The sequence below is a fragment of the Argentina silus genome (assembly GCF_951799395.1).
Source record: "Argentina silus genome assembly, chromosome: 11".
Lineage (NCBI taxonomy): Eukaryota > Metazoa > Chordata > Actinopteri > Argentiniformes > Argentinidae > Argentina > Argentina silus.
Genome location: NC_139665.1, coordinates 9,247,196 through 9,262,853, shown reverse-complemented (window position 1 = coordinate 9,262,853; position 15,658 = coordinate 9,247,196). Strand labels below are relative to the sequence as shown.

The 15,658-nt window shown below is 41.1% G+C and overlaps 2 protein-coding genes across 2 annotated transcripts in view; both read right to left on the bottom strand.

Annotated features, from left to right (window-relative positions):
* The window catches only part of uacab (uveal autoantigen with coiled-coil domains and ankyrin repeats b), a 52,715-nt gene extending 51,264 nt beyond the window's left edge, over positions 1-1,451 (bottom strand). Inside the window, exon 1 of the mRNA XM_083681003.1 lies at positions 1,298-1,451. Coding sequence (XP_083537129.1) covers positions 1,298-1,345 — 48 coding nt within the window. The 5' untranslated portion in view covers positions 1,346-1,451. The remainder of the gene's footprint in view (positions 1-1,297) is intronic.
* Positions 1,452-3,644: 2,193 nt separating this feature from the next.
* On the bottom strand, positions 3,645-12,032 carry LOC310811844 (mortality factor 4-like protein 1). Its single transcript, XM_083680166.1, has 13 exons — positions 11,925-12,032; positions 11,232-11,278; positions 11,052-11,119; positions 10,751-10,837; positions 10,593-10,631; positions 10,233-10,313; positions 10,108-10,133; positions 9,901-9,989; positions 9,547-9,648; positions 9,205-9,293; positions 8,642-8,814; positions 5,113-5,197; positions 3,645-4,259 (listed from the first exon to the last, which is right to left on the bottom strand). The coding sequence occupies exons 1-13, from the start codon at positions 11,962-11,964 to the stop codon at positions 4,175-4,177; spliced, it is 1,011 nt and encodes a 336-aa protein (XP_083536292.1). The 5' UTR covers positions 11,965-12,032; the 3' UTR covers positions 3,645-4,174.
* Positions 12,033-15,658: the final 3,626 nt, after the last annotated feature.

Here is a 15,658-nt window from a genome sequence, read left to right as displayed (position 1 = left end):
ACAGATTCTAAGTCTCTCCTGCATTGACAGACACTTGAGGGGCGTTTACATTTGTGTGCGTGTAGCTACAAACACAATACATCCAACTGACATTTCCATGATGAATGTCACCAACATAACCACCTCTCTGGAATTCTAACAAACAAGTCAAAGCATGACATGACTTTCTGCCAGCTAATTGTAAAGAATGAGAAGTTCATGCATGTTACAAGGCCTCCTGAATCTTCGGTTGTTACCTCTCAGGACCAAGAGAGGTAACATCTGGAATCGGTTCATCAATTTGAACCAATTCCAGATGGGGGTTTTTAAAATGAATATTTTAAATGAATGACACATAGACTAGCCATTGATTCTTGAAGAATATAACATAATGCCTCATGAGCTTCGTTCAAGTGTCTCACCACCATTAGAACCCAAAATATAAGATGCAATTGTAAACAAACACTGTATAGCTTCAACACATGGTTAAAACTAGCATTCTGATCTCATGGATGGTCAGTCCTTGCATCCATAGCGTTGTCCATTTCTCCAGCCCCATCCCTCCCAAAAGAAAGTTTGAATGACAGGTTTGAATGACAGGTTGTGCCTTTTAAGTATTTTTATTTTAACCAAGTGAACATTGGTTCTTTAACCTTTATGTTAGTCATGTAAGTAACTGTGCAGATCATGTAGTCTCCCGTTGTACTGCCAACCAAATACCACTCCTGAGCCTCAAGCCCACCCGCGCCCCCTCCCCCCGGAAAAATCGTTCTGTTATATTATACTATTTTCTGGTCTATTATGTTCTAAACGACGGCCTAAGATGAATTCGAAATATCCAGGTCCAGACAGGCAAGCTGTGAAGTGCCGCCTTTTTCCCTGATAATGAAAGCAATAAGAACTTCTTAACCCTACAGCACTGATTTGAAATGCCCTCCATATTGCGAGCAGTCGGCGCTATTGAGCGCCCGTGTGACCGTCAACTGCGTGTTGAGTCGAGCCGTTTATTCCATCCCATCTCGACCATGTAACCATTACATTAGCTGGACAACTGGTCAATTAACGGGGATGTCTTTGATTGACAGGATCTGTTTAAGAGACTCTGTTTAAGAGAATAAACGTCTATAGGTTATGAAAAATCGGGGGGGGTAGTTGAAATGCAGGATAGCCTGAGTACAAGGGAACTCGTCATGGGTACTAGAAAAAGGGGGTTAAGCCTAGTATTCAGTAAATCCTTTGAAAGACGGAATAGTTATAGCCTAGTCTATCCCAATGGTATTTGTATATCCACCAAAAAAAAAAGCATAATTCAACTTACTGTGATGGTAACTTCATGCTTTTTCAGTCGATACTTAAGACTCTTCATGGTTGCGGTGACTTGGTAGGCTAATGTTTATTAACTTAAACCTAAACCTAAATAAATAGGATCGACCAAGTGGCCTAACGTTGTGTTAAGTCAGACGAACCAACTTTTTTTTCGCCCTCAGAAACTCCCGACGATTTCACCTGACGCCTACACCACATACGAGTCCTGATTCAGATTGACCATCTTCTGAACCAATCCACGTGAACTAGGCGCGTCACTCTTTAGGTTCCTACCAATCCGCTGGAACTGGAAGGAGGGACTTCCTGGTTCGCTGTGACATCGGTAGTTTGGAGTTCTTGGGGACATCCTGGGACAACCCACAGCACAACCTTGGTTGGAGTGACGTCGGGCTCACCTGAGAGAGAGAGAGAAGAAGGATCCCATTCAACCTGGGAGAAAAATGGGATATCCAGGACATCGGATAGCCTATCATTTCTGCCTCACCCAACTCATGTCATCCTGCACATCAGAGATGAGATCATTTTCAAGGCATTGACTACTGTAGGCTATAGGCCAACCTTATGTCCAAAGTGTGCCTACATACATTTTACGAGAATCAGAACCAAAACATAATGTGGAGATCTGGTCTACATGAATGTGCCATATTAAAATGTGAAACGCCCTGCATTTATTATGAAAGTGTACATGGATTTTACTGACATGATATACTCATATAATTGCATTAGACTTGAAGAACTGACATCATATAAGAAAAGTAAGGATGGTATCTGGTATGTTTGGTGTTCATACAAGGAGAGCATCTAGGCCTGACCAAAGAAAGCACATGGGTCATGGATTTCTATTTATTTAAACAAAAATTTAAAATGTACAAAAAACAAAACAAAACAAAATGTAATTTAAAGACCTAAAACTGACAATTTGATTATACCTGGATAGAGTTGTTTGAATCAGATATCCCTAAAAAGCTGCTAACAAAACCAAAGTATTTTCTTTCGGACAATTCAACAAAGCCAACGCAAAAAAAGAGAATGATGCCCTCTCCTGGTCCCATACATGCAGACAAATAAAACATGAAGAAGTTTGTTCACAGGCAGGACAGTTTTCCATTAAAAAAATGTTGTCCACTTAATACTGTAGCAAAGTGTAGAGACACATATCCCTCACACAAACACATTTTGACAAAACAAATACGAAGTTTAGAATAAAAACAGAAACACACCCTAAAACCCTCATTTTAGAACTCTGAATCTCATTTAAATGGAGAGTTTGACTTAATGAGACTACTAATAGGCTACCCATATCGGTAATACACCTATGACTTAAGGATACAGACAGTTACACTTCAGTCTGGTTCAATTTAGGATAATATCCCCTATTACATGGTGCCAACCACAGAATTTGCAGCTTGTCTTTGAAAGCATTGAAAATCTAACTACATAAACGATGTAACTCTCTGGTCTGTGTAGTAGCAGACTAGATGTGTTCTATTTCTATGGCTCCAGCTCTAAGTCTCCATAGCAACCATGTTGCCATGGATTCCTCGTAGTATTGCCGAGCTGCCAATGGCATGTCCAGTGTCAGCATGATGAGAGAGAGAAGCACAGGGACTGTTTCCTGATCTGACCCCTTTTGTAAAGTCCACAGATTAGATCTGGCCAACAGGCGTTTGTGAATGTCAACAGCCAAACACGCAGATCTCATTATCAGGGATCATTGGTTTGTTCTTTTTTAACTTTATTGCACTCGTTTCTGTAAAACAATCCATTCAGCTAATCCTGTATCCACTTCTCAGGCTTATTGGGTCTTCTTTGATCAAATACATTCTCAACCTTAAAGGTCCAGATATTGATTTGAGCTTTCAAATTGTGCTAAATGGTCATGATAAATAGGTTGTGGTCAAGGAATGAGATGGCAGGATAAATCTGATGTTTTGGTAAAGCACTGGCCTTTACATAGCATTTGCATGTTTTGTTTGTTTACCTGGACATGCACACATTCGCCACGATTAAAAAAAACATGGCATATTGGACGTTTTAAAACGTTCGCCAAAGAGAGCAGCAATGCACAAAACGACATGTTTGAGGTTTAGTACTAAAGGCCCAAATTCCACATGGGACTATAACTAACAATCCATCCACAAATGTATTGGCGAGCATTCACACTTGGAAACCTGTCAATCAACTGATCAATGCATTGTGGAAAGTTGCATGCTTTCCTAAAAGGGACATTTTATATAACGGTCAATTGCAAATTTGAGCTGCAGAAAGATTGAAAAGAACAAACTGGAGGATGTGTGTTGGCACCGGTTTGATAACAAGAGATTCAATACAGAAACTGTGTAGAAACATCTTTATTACAAAATGATAACCAACTAATACACAGTATGCATCCACCAAATTGTGGTCAGCATAACATAGCACATGTCATTTATGCGATCAAACCCATAAATAAACACATGCAATGCTGTTGATGTCTTACACGTGACGAAAGGGAGAACAAACTGATCTGATGGAATGCACAGAAACATTAAAGAGCTGCTCATGAAAAATAGTCATTGTTACTGAGAGAAACCGTCCTGTCTTGTTTGTTTTAGATGACAGGTTAAAAAAAAGAAAAAAGAAAAAAAAAAAAAAAACGGAAAAAAAAACAGGTTACAGCTTAAAAGCTCCACCAGCGTTAGCTTGTGTTTCTGAGACCACCCCTTCTCAGAGCCATAACAACTCCAGGGACTTTCTGAAGAGAGTTCAAGTGAAAAATCTGAGTCCGGCTTTCCACCCCCCAAAGGGTTGTAATAATTACTATACATGTGGTCTGTGTCTGGGAGACACTTGGCGTTCCTCAGAAGAAGAGAGCGCTCTCTCAAAGCTCTCAGACGGCTTTCCGGTGGTATTCTGGGGGTGCCACCTCGTAGTCAGTGGCACTAAAGAGGGTAGATGAGTTCTTCACCAGATACCTAGAATAGGGGAAAAAAACACCTGTCAATTACTGTCCAGAGAAAAATGCTGTAGCTAAATTCATCAGGACACAAAAAGCTTGGATCATGACAATTTCTTATGTACGACATCTGAAGACATGCATCACATCACTATAATGGGAGCTTTGAAGTTTCAAAAAGGACATATTTTAACATTTTTGGAGCCTTTTTTCACGGTTGCAGGATTGCCCGCATTACTTCCAATGTAGCCTGGTGTCACTCACTGGTGTCAGCACGTTTATGAAAAACAAGTGAATTCACAAAAGTGTCTGTACTACATCCATCAAAAAGAGAGACATGGTTAAAAAATAAATCAGAACGTATTCTTTAATGATGTTTGTCATCAAAAACATCTGTCACATTTAAATAAGAAGCTTAATTTATGAGAAAATACGAATCACTTTGTCTGCATGGTTGGACACAATGCCAATTTACCAGTAATTGGGATAGAGTGGATGAGGAGCACATAATGAAACATTTCATTTTGTGACCGTACAACAGGGGACATGTTTAGTTTTTGCAAAACTCTACCCAGGCAGCAATACATTTAAAGTATGAGGGGAAACAGATCGTTAGGCCCCTTTCTTCATATGCCACTTAGTCTCACTTAGTCACAAGTCTCTATCAAACTGTCAAGTCTGATCTTACAGACTGGGTGGCTCAGCGCAGGCTGAATCCTGAGAAAGAGGCATACATTTCACAATCAGTAGGCAAAATCTGCAACAGTGAGGTTGTCTTAATAAGAATGTGTGGGTATGATTGGTCGTATGAGGAAGCACTCGGCCAAGCTTAACATTCCATTTCAGGGATGGACACACAGAAAGTTTCTTACTTTAGAAAGTCCTGAAGGTAGTTGAGCAGTAGAGCCAGACTCTTCTCATCCAGAGGGGTGTAGGCCAACATGGCTCCTATACGCACTGTACAAAACACACAAGAACATGGGGAAACAGGATGAACAAGACTAAGAGTTGAAGTCAACGAAATTCATTGAAATTAATGCTCTCTCTGTATCGGTACGGATGGGTCGTTCTAAAACGACATGACAGGATAAAGTGCCACAAAAAAAAAAGCTTTTCGTGAGCAATGTCGCCTACAACTTAATGTTTATATATAGATTATACACTCACCAAGCACTTTATTTGGAACACATGTACACCTTCTCATGGTGGAGGTGGTGTAATGGTGTGGGGAATGTTTTCTTGCCACACTTTGGGCCCGTTAATACCAATCAATCATCGCTTGAATGCCACAGCCTTGAGTATTGTTGCTGACCATGTGCATCCCTTCATGGCCACAATTTACCCATCTTCTAATGGCTACTTCCAGCATGATAATGCACCATGTCACAAAGCAAAAGTCATCTCAAACTGGTTTCATGAACATGACAATGAGTTCAGTGTTCTCCAGTGGCCTTCCCAGTCACCGGATCCGAATCCAATAGAACACCTTTGGGATGTGGTAGAACGGGAGATTCACAGAATCTCAAAGGAATGTTTCCAACATCTTATGGAATCAATGCCATGAAGAATTGAGGCTGTTTTGAGAGCAAAGGGAGGCCCTACCCAGTATTAGTATAGTGTTCCTAATAAAGTGGTCGGTGAGTGTATATCTATATCTATATAAATACTAAGTTGCAGGCAACATTGCTCACAGGAGCTAGCTAACACTTTCTAAATCGGTCTTCTCCCATTATCCTCACTTTCACATGCCTCTTTAACAAGATGCTTTCTTAAGTGACCCTGACCAGGACCTATGCTCCAGCCAATGATCACCTCAGTCTGAAAGCAGACTACTCGAGAGCTGTTGATGATGTGCAGCAGGCCATTACCTTAAAGCTCCGCTGAAGGTTTCTTTCATTAAATAACGAGCTAATGGGATTTTGAGATGCCATTTGCCGCAGTGGCAGATGCTTTAGTCTCGTTCCCACCTTACATAGGGCACATTACACTTCATCGTACGCCCCATTGACTCAGAAGAACAGGAAAAACTAACAGATCCCCTTCGGGACTGACCATTATTTATGATGGGCCATGGAGGAAATCGGACCTCTAAAATATGAAAATGTATCACCCCTCACCGAAGCACCGAAATATTGTTTTTCCGCATAACCCTCCCTGAAGAAACGAAAACATGACCATCCCTGCTAGAAAAAAATACTGATTAAAGCATTAAGAGAGCAGAGCACAAACCGTCTCACCCCCTGGACCAGAACACCTATTATCTCCACAATACGCCTCCGCACACACAGATCATCTGATCAAATAATACACACACAGACAGGATCAACACTGACCCCAATACCAGTGGCATTTAACAGACTATCTAGCTGTCTGTCTAAAGCAACATTTATTGTTCTTTGAATAAATCCACGTTTTCCACACGTAAGTCTCCCGGTCTGGCAGAGTTAAGTCATTTTGGATCAGTGCTTCATTTGTAAAATCAGGAGGTGCAGGAACGCAAAAGTGAGCAGGAGAGAGAGGGTTGCCCTGAGGGGCTCAACGGTCCCGGAATGCATGAGAAAAGTGTCCCTTTAAACAAAACCTGACCTGAAAAACTAATTAGTGCTATTCACTCAAGGCCAGTCTCGTTTATTTGTCATTACAATGAACACAGGTAGACAATGCAAAGAAACGCCTGAGGCAAAGCGCCAGAAACAGTAACAATAACAATAATACAGTTAAATATACAGGATTATTATAGCTGCAGGAGAGGGAGTAAAATGCAGATTGCAATGTCAATGGGGGGGGGGAGGAGGGGGGATTGAACTGTCAAATGGCTTGAGGGTCGAAGCTATTCCGAAACCTGTTGGTCTGGGAGAATGTGCTCTTTTGCAAGTGCATTTCATGCAATTCTACAGCAACATTTTTAAACAAGCGTTCACTTGATACCGAGCCACAACGCTGAGAAAAAGCCTGGATGAAGTGGTGCATATTTCACTTGGAGAGAGAGAGAGAGAGAGAGAGAGAGAGAGAGAGAGAATCAGTGTGGCGCGCAAGATTCCGATCGAGCCAGTGTTTCATTGTTTCAATGTGCCTCATTGAGCAAGCATGTGGGCACTGTTGAGCACATGAAATTAACGTTGGAAACGTTTTTGATTCGATTATTCTCCCCTTCTGCAGCCCACCTTTGGATTGTTTTGCTTTGGCTACACAGGATCCGATGGCACTGAATTGCTTAATTGAAGGCTATTCCATGGAATTAGAATAACATAGGCCTAATTGGTGACATGACGGATAGGGACTTTCCAAAACCATCAAATCAAAATCTGATTTTAATAGTCATTCACACAATATACAAGATATCATGCAATTAAATGCTTTTGCGCTGCCGGCTGCATTTGTGAACAGCACAACATTGTGTCAGAAGTCGTGCTTCCACAGCCGCATGGGGCATTGTATATTTCTGTCTGAGAGAATGTTTCTATGCATGAAATTGGCTAATTGGCTACATCTGATGTCATTACCAAAAACCTCCTAAAGACCTCTTCACCCCCAATACCCCCCTGTACAAGTTCTCTCCTGTTAATAAAAAAATTAAAAAATTAAAGGCTTCTGGCATTACGACTGCCTATGACCCCTGGTGTGAGCATTGATTACTTTGTCTTATGATGACTGTTGGATAGATGATTCACTTACTTAAACAAATGTATTTGTTGTCAGTCGCTTTGGATAAAGGCGTCTGCTAAATGCCATAAACGTAAATGTAAATGCAAAGATAGCTAGCAAGATGTGAGGTCCAGGTTGAGTTGAGAAAGTATGGAGTTCACAGACAGACATTTATTTTTTGACATGTCGCTGATTTCTCAAAGTTGAATTAGAGACTGGTTGAACAGTCCAATAGTGTTTGTTTTCCCTTTTTCAGTGACATCCCGGAGACAAGAGACGTGAAAGCCAAATAAAAAACAATGACAAATGACTCATTAAATATTGTCTCTTAAAAAGATAATTAGTTAATCGCATGTATGGAGTGGACAACTAATAAAAAAAATTACCTCTGCCGTGGTATCGGAATCGTGATGCTGAACCGGTATCAAAGTTTAAAATTCTGGTATTGTGACTTCTCCAATCCAACACTTTTTTTTTTAACTTTTTTTTAATATGTTTTCAGGGCATTTCTGCTTTATTGGGATAGAGATAGCAGAGATTGCCAGGAAGGATGGGAGAGAGAGAGGAGGGATGACATGCAGGATATGTCGATGGCCGGAATCGAACCAGGGACCATGCGATGATATGGTATGCGCCTTAGTGTGCTCCGCCACTGAACGCCCCCAATCCGACGCTTCTAAAAGCATGCGGGCGAGTGACCAAGGGCCCATTCAGGGAGAAGGGTGGAGAATGGAGCCGCGTCCGTGTGCTACGTACCGAAGAGCCGGAGCAGGTGTGGAGCCCCGTAGACCTGGGACATGGGCGCGTCAGGGTGGTCTGCCAGGATCTCGGCATACTGGGGCCTCTCAAACTTGTAGAGCAACTGGGTGCCAAGCATCACGTTGAAGTACTCCCTGATCCCTGCTACCACTTCATTCACCGCATACTCCCTAAGAGGAACACAGAGACATTCATATTCTATTCCATCTCCACTTTATATGACCCAAAAAACACAAAAAAAAAACAGTATTCGACATGTCGCTCAAAGATAAAGATGGTGTTATAGCTGGGTGAGGTGATCCCTGGGGTTGAAAGGTGAAATGAGAATTCTAAACTTGAAAAACAAAATGGTATCAGATTCATGTGCTTGATACCACTCCTCATTGTAATGCATCAAATTGAATGAGAGATTGTATCAAACCCATGCATTACAATGAGCCCGTCTTCAGATTTCTACCTCCACCAGCCTCCCCTGCTGTAGAAATACCTTATCATTAACTAACCTTATCATTAACTAATCTTATCATTAACTGCCTCATGAAGGGTGTCGTTTTGCTTACTTGTTGTCTGAGGTTCCTCTTGATTTCTTGTAATTTGCATAGTCCTCCAAGACAGCCTCAACATTCTTCTTCGCAGGCAGGTGAAAAAGCTGCAAAACAAGATCAACAGGCAACTCAGAAAAGCCGTTTTCCCATTTCACAAAGTTACACACTGACCCTTCAAGATGTGTTCCAAATATTTCAGATGAGCTTGTCTTAGTTTGCTTCCTTACAATGGACCAACGGAATAGTCTCAAAAGTGCAAACCAGGTCAAGTCAAGCACACCTCAAACACTTTGGAAGTGTCTGACAAAAATGTATCGACCCAGGTCTGGTTCGGACAGCCCTTCTCTGACACCCCACCTGTTTCTGCCTGGTGATCAGGTCCCAGTCGTCCACCAGCCAGGGCTTCAGCTCCTCGGGGATCTTCACCTTCACCTCCACACGGTTGGTGAACGTCTCCTCCTGGTTACGACCCAAACAAACAAACAAACAACATAAACCAGAGGGTCTCTTCCACACAGGGTGTTACTGGTGCATCTTAGTGTAGAAATAAGACAAGAAAAAGTAAGTCGGATAAAGTAAGTGGAGTAACGGGACTTAATAGGCCAACAACATGAAGGACACAAGTGACATTTGTGAGATCAATCCATTCTCAGTGGGTGGTAGGGGAGGCTGAGACACAGGCCACGCTGAGAGGATGAGTCATACACGTACACTTTCCACAGTTGGGTCGACACGAGCCCTCTTCTTTCGCGGTGGCTGTGGCATCTCTCCTGTGCTGGTGCCTTCACCAGCCCCTGGTGCTGGACAAGAAACACATCACGTCACCAACGAGCGAAAACCGATACAAACACAACCGATGACACATATTGTTCCAAGCAAGAAATCTAAAGTTTATAAAACGGACAACATTCGACTTACTCTTCGGTTTGGTCTTTTTCGCTTTCCTGGAATGAAAAATGAAATAAAATGCATTGAGGGGGCTCATTCTATTTGTTTTGTGACATTTTAGGCTACTTGAGGAAAATAAACCAGGAGAAACTCACAAATCAACATTTTTCTGCTGCACAGCAGCTATCTTCTTGCTTGGTGCTACACCTCTCATCTTTCCCTCAACATAATGATCCCTGGAGGAGAGAAAAGAATATAAAACACTACACACAGGCAATAATCAACTAGAAACTCTAAAAAATCCATCAAAATGTTGTTGTTTTAGCCTTTTTTTATCTCTTTCTCTTCATGTATACTATGTATTTTCTCTTACAGTGTGTATTTCTCTTCTTTACAGCTACGTTTTATTGTGGGAAAGCAATATGGGCAACTGTAGTACTGTATAAGTACTGTATATGTATGAGAGACGCTTCAGTACACATATTATAATCATAAACAATAATCATAACAATCACTTTTTATGATCTCCCATCTTCGAGTCATCATCGCCATTTCTGGGGAGAAATTGATTGACATATTTAATCTCATTTTTTAACAGCTTTCATTTGCAGGCAGGTTGTATAAATGATTGTTGATCCAACCCCCAGCTCACCCATGTTCATTTGGAACTTACTGATTAGCCTTTTGAAGCTCTTTTTGTTTCGCGAGGTTGCTGTCCACATATTTGAGAACCCTGCTCTCAGGGACCCATTCATCCCAGCTAAAACAGAGAGATTGAATAAAGAACCATCACAGTACAGTTCTGCACATTCATTCTCGTTAAACAAAGGTTAAATCTGTAAGGTCTTCACTGGAACTAAGACAATTGAGGAGTTAGGATGATACTTCATACATGGTCCCAAACCGACGGGCATACACCCATCTCTCTGTCCAAGAGTAAGGCAAAAGAGAGAGAATGCAAAAAAATAACTCACTTTTTGTTCCATCCGCTATAATGAATGAAGTATTTAATCTGCTTGTCCTTGATATTGATTTTCACACACTGTAAAACAACATATTCAGATTACGTTTCTGGGAATAATATGTGATGGATGGGAATAAAATGTTATATTGACTGACTTCCAATGTTACAATCTCAAATGACTGGAACCTACCTTTGCTTCGTAAAGCAATGGCCCATGAAAACACAGGACTCTTTCACCTGAAAACAGAAATCAATCAATCAATGTTGAATGGATACGCGTTCGCAACGAGCAAAAGCAAATAGTGGAAGTCAACTGGAAGGATCTGATTAATGACCCTCTTGGACATTATTGATGACCAATAACCCATTAGATTTTACTCAGACGCATTTATACATTTCTCTCGCTAGTTATTCACACGATACGTGTTATAGTATTACCCCAATTTCGCCTATACCTAGAAAACTAACCCTTACATGTTACATTCAACAGGATTGTTTGTTTACATTAGCTAGCCAGGTAGCTGAACTAGCTTAACAGCTAGCTTATTGTTTCCATGCAGGTTGGCTAACCCGCGCCATCTCCCTAACATCTTTGATCCTCCACACGAATGCTTGGACAAGGCCCGGCTTAGCATTGGCACCACTACTCTTGATATATGACACCTCATTCATTTGTTTGGCTACAATCACATCTGAGAGTTGCATTTTCACAGGCTAGCTGACAGGTTAGCTCATGTAGCTAGTGTAGCTAGCATTCCAGCAGAGTGCTGCCGGACTGTCCTCCCGCCAGCTCGCCATTAGCAACACAGAAGGACCCAGAGAGAGAGAGGGCAGCTAGTTCCATTTCGACATGACTACGGGACCTATCGAGGCGTATCATTACCTTCTTGAAATTTTGGTTTAGGGTCCTGTTTTGGCGCCATTCACAGACTCAACTGGTCGGATCTCTGAGCGATCAAATTCGTGCATTGCCAGCTTCCATTTCTTCCAGACACAACACGGTGAGAGGGCGCGCCAGTCTTCGTCATTGGAGCGACGCGGAGCTTCTGGGTCGGTCACGTGACACGGTGGCAGGACGGGGAGGGGTGGTTGGGGGGGCGGGGGGGGCTTTGATGACTGTTGATTTAAAAGCCTGCATATATCACCGAGTTTCATCAATGGGTTATTAACACCTTTGTATTCTAGGCTTGTTTAACACATCATTTTGAATGTCAGAATAGGCTATGGGGCCCATGATAGCTAACGGGCGTTGTTGGAGTTCAAGATTGAACCTGGTTAGAATTCAGGTGAGGGTAGGGGGGAGAACAGGCGGGGGCAGTGTAGGATATTATATTATTATTACTATTTGTGCAGTCTCAAGTTGGACAAATTAAGTGAAGTTCTGACTGCACGGCTTGAAAACATGGTTTCAGCAGTAGTGCATTTGAATTGTAACGTAGTGGGTTGATGGTAATGACAGATAACTCTGTTAATAATGACAACCCGAACACATGAACAAGTTTATTGAAGCATACAAATAAAAACAACAACGGATGTCGGAGATGACGAAAGGTTACATTTTTGTAGTGCGGTCAATGGGGAAACCCCACTTCCGTACCCCAGTAGAGGGGTGTGGCCACTGTGGAATGTCACTTCGTAATCAGCTACGTCTGTTATTATTTATGAAGTCCTCAATAGAACGTCCTATAAATTCACTTTGAATAACCACCGCATAACAGAACCATCAACTGAACATATACAGTAGTAGGCATTGTGCAATCAATAGATCTCTTTGATTAGCAACTGCTCAAAATGTATATTCTCTCAAACACGCTCAAAGGCAAGGCAAGAAAATTAACAAACAGATGGTACATCCGGGTACATGACCATTTTATTTGATATTCAAGGCATGTAGGCTACTGCGACAACATGGCTAACCATGTTGAGACCAGGCTTTGATAGTTTAGAAAGCCTGGGGAAATCCTTTGAAGAAAGTAGCTTCAAAGGAGTGGAAACCCGTTTGAAATGAGTTTATGCCTCGTGACACGTTAAACCAATCAAACACCTTGCTTGGACAGAGCAAAAGAAAAACATAATTCAAGTTTTCCTTCAGGTTTTCTTCAATTCAAAACATGTTTAATGTTACAAGCTAGCATAGACAACAAGTCTATGCAAAATAGTCCTACCTGGTCAGAAAAGACAACATCACAACAAGCAACCATTCTACAGGCATGTGGGGGGAGGGTTCTTGGAATGTAACATCCAATGAAAATGCGAGCACATTCTCCCATCGCTCCATCCAGTTCAACCCAAGCCAGAACGGCTAATCTAAAATTCTCCAGACCTACAAAAGTCTGGAGAGTCTACAATGTGGATAAAGTGACCAGTCGCTATATATATATATAGCGACTGGTCACTTTATTTATATATATATATATAAAACGTGGTTTAACGTATATATATATATATATATAGCGACATATATGGTGTTCAATCAAAAATGCATTTTTTGACCAATGGGTAAAAGAATTCATTCATTCATTTTGTAGCTAGCTGCAGTCATATGGGTTGAAGAGTTATTCCGACGTCAGAAGCACTTGGACACGTTCATGTTGTATTTAAGACTTTACCAACGTCACCAACTGGGAGGTTTCCGAGGGGGACTAGTAGAACGCACCATTAGTCTCCAGTGAGGAATGCAGCATACTGGGGGAGGTTAAGGGATGCGCTCAGGGTTGGTGTTGGACTGAGAGATCAGCCGATTAAATACAAATCCTTTTCATCTGCTCCTGCCATAGGCTTCCAGTCAAATTCCGTTCTGAGGCGCTGGGAGACCAGACGGCTCGATAGAGAGAGAGCTGGCCGGTGGCGAGGTGACCTTATTCCTAATAGTGATTAGCTGCAATTCGATGATCTGGCCAGCTGAAAGAGACATGTTTCGAGGCCAACTTTGTTCAACATTTCTTTACATCTGGTACGCTCACAAAGGTTGAACATGAACTGATCGTGGGGCAAAGGCTGGTCATTTATGATTAATTGATTAATTGATTGATTAATAGATTTTCTTTTTATTATTTAAGTGTCATTGCACCTCAATGGCGCCCAGCCCATATGGGCACATTTATCTCATTTCATTTTAAAGCAAAGGCTACAGCTGAATTCTATACGCAACTACAGTAGGTCTACATCACATTTCCTACACATACACATGCAGTGCACGTGTTCTCCTGTCCCAGGCCTTTTCGATAAACTGCACAACATCAAATACACATTTTCTGAACAATAAATCTAATTGAAGTTGGTCATTTAGCCAGAACACTTCGGGATGACTACACTGGACACTTTGGACAGGAGGATAGTAAAACATGAAATGCATTTAATTTCCAACTTCCCCAAGATTACATAGGTCTAATAAACATAGTCGATCCTCTTCTAGGATTTGGTTGAATCTTCCCGTTTCAAGGGCCAGGTGAAGAGTGCCTAACCGTAGCTGTGCACAAACTCTCTCTCTCCTGTCCTGTTCACCCTGTACACGTCTGACTTCTGCTACAACAAAGAGTCATGCCACATGCAGAAGTTTTCGGACGATACTGCAATTGTGGGGTGTATCAGAGATAACATAATTACCTTATTTAGCCCATATTTAATATTTAATGCTGGTCTCTTAACTTCTACTTGCACTGCCTTGCCTACTTTTTGCACCTTAACATACACACTGGTTTTTCAAAATAGTCCATATTTATTTAGCCCATATTTAGTATTTAGTTTTTAGTATTTAATGCTGGTCTCCTGACCTATAATTGCACTGTCTTGCCTTACCTTTTTGCACCTCACCAAATCATACTTGAACTATCTTGTACCACAGGGTCAGTCCCTGCCCTGTCACCCTTATCATACAGCCTCAGCACATCAATGTGGACTTGTTTGTTACTTAGTATTTAGTATATTTTTCTCAGTATCTTTATTCTTATCTGTCTATAGCGTTCATATAGACTTCCTGTTTACAATCCTGCTTATGTTGTATGTGTATATTATGTGTGATGTCTCTATGTCTTTAAGCTACTTGGAACCTGAATTTCCCCTAGGGATAAATAAAGTTTCTATTTATCTATCTATCTATCTATCTATCTATCTATCTATCTATCTATCTATCTATCTATCTATCTATCTATCTATCTATCTAACTGACCTTTTACTTTTCTCTAGGTTTAGTTCTGGGGCTTTGATAAGGGTGTATGTTCTGAGTTTTGTTTTGTGCCATTCGTCAAAGGACCATTTTCCTCATAATGTATAACTTATGCTACGTTATAAATTGTATGCCTATCGCCCAATACATTTTGACTGAAAGCAGTATGATTTGGGAGGATTTATATTTCGACATGCATTCCGGAATAATCTGACTCACTGTTCCACATGTACGCCATACATGACATAGATGTCACACCAATATATAAAGGCTGTTAAATGTTATAAAGATATTATTATGAGGTTGTTATGTCGTTAGACGTTATGAATGTGTTATATATACCCCCTTCATATTTGAAAACTACCATTTACGAATGATTTCCCCCAAAATAAACACAATCATGTCGACAATCCAAGGCTAAACAGCTTAATATTGACATAGTCTTTATTAGA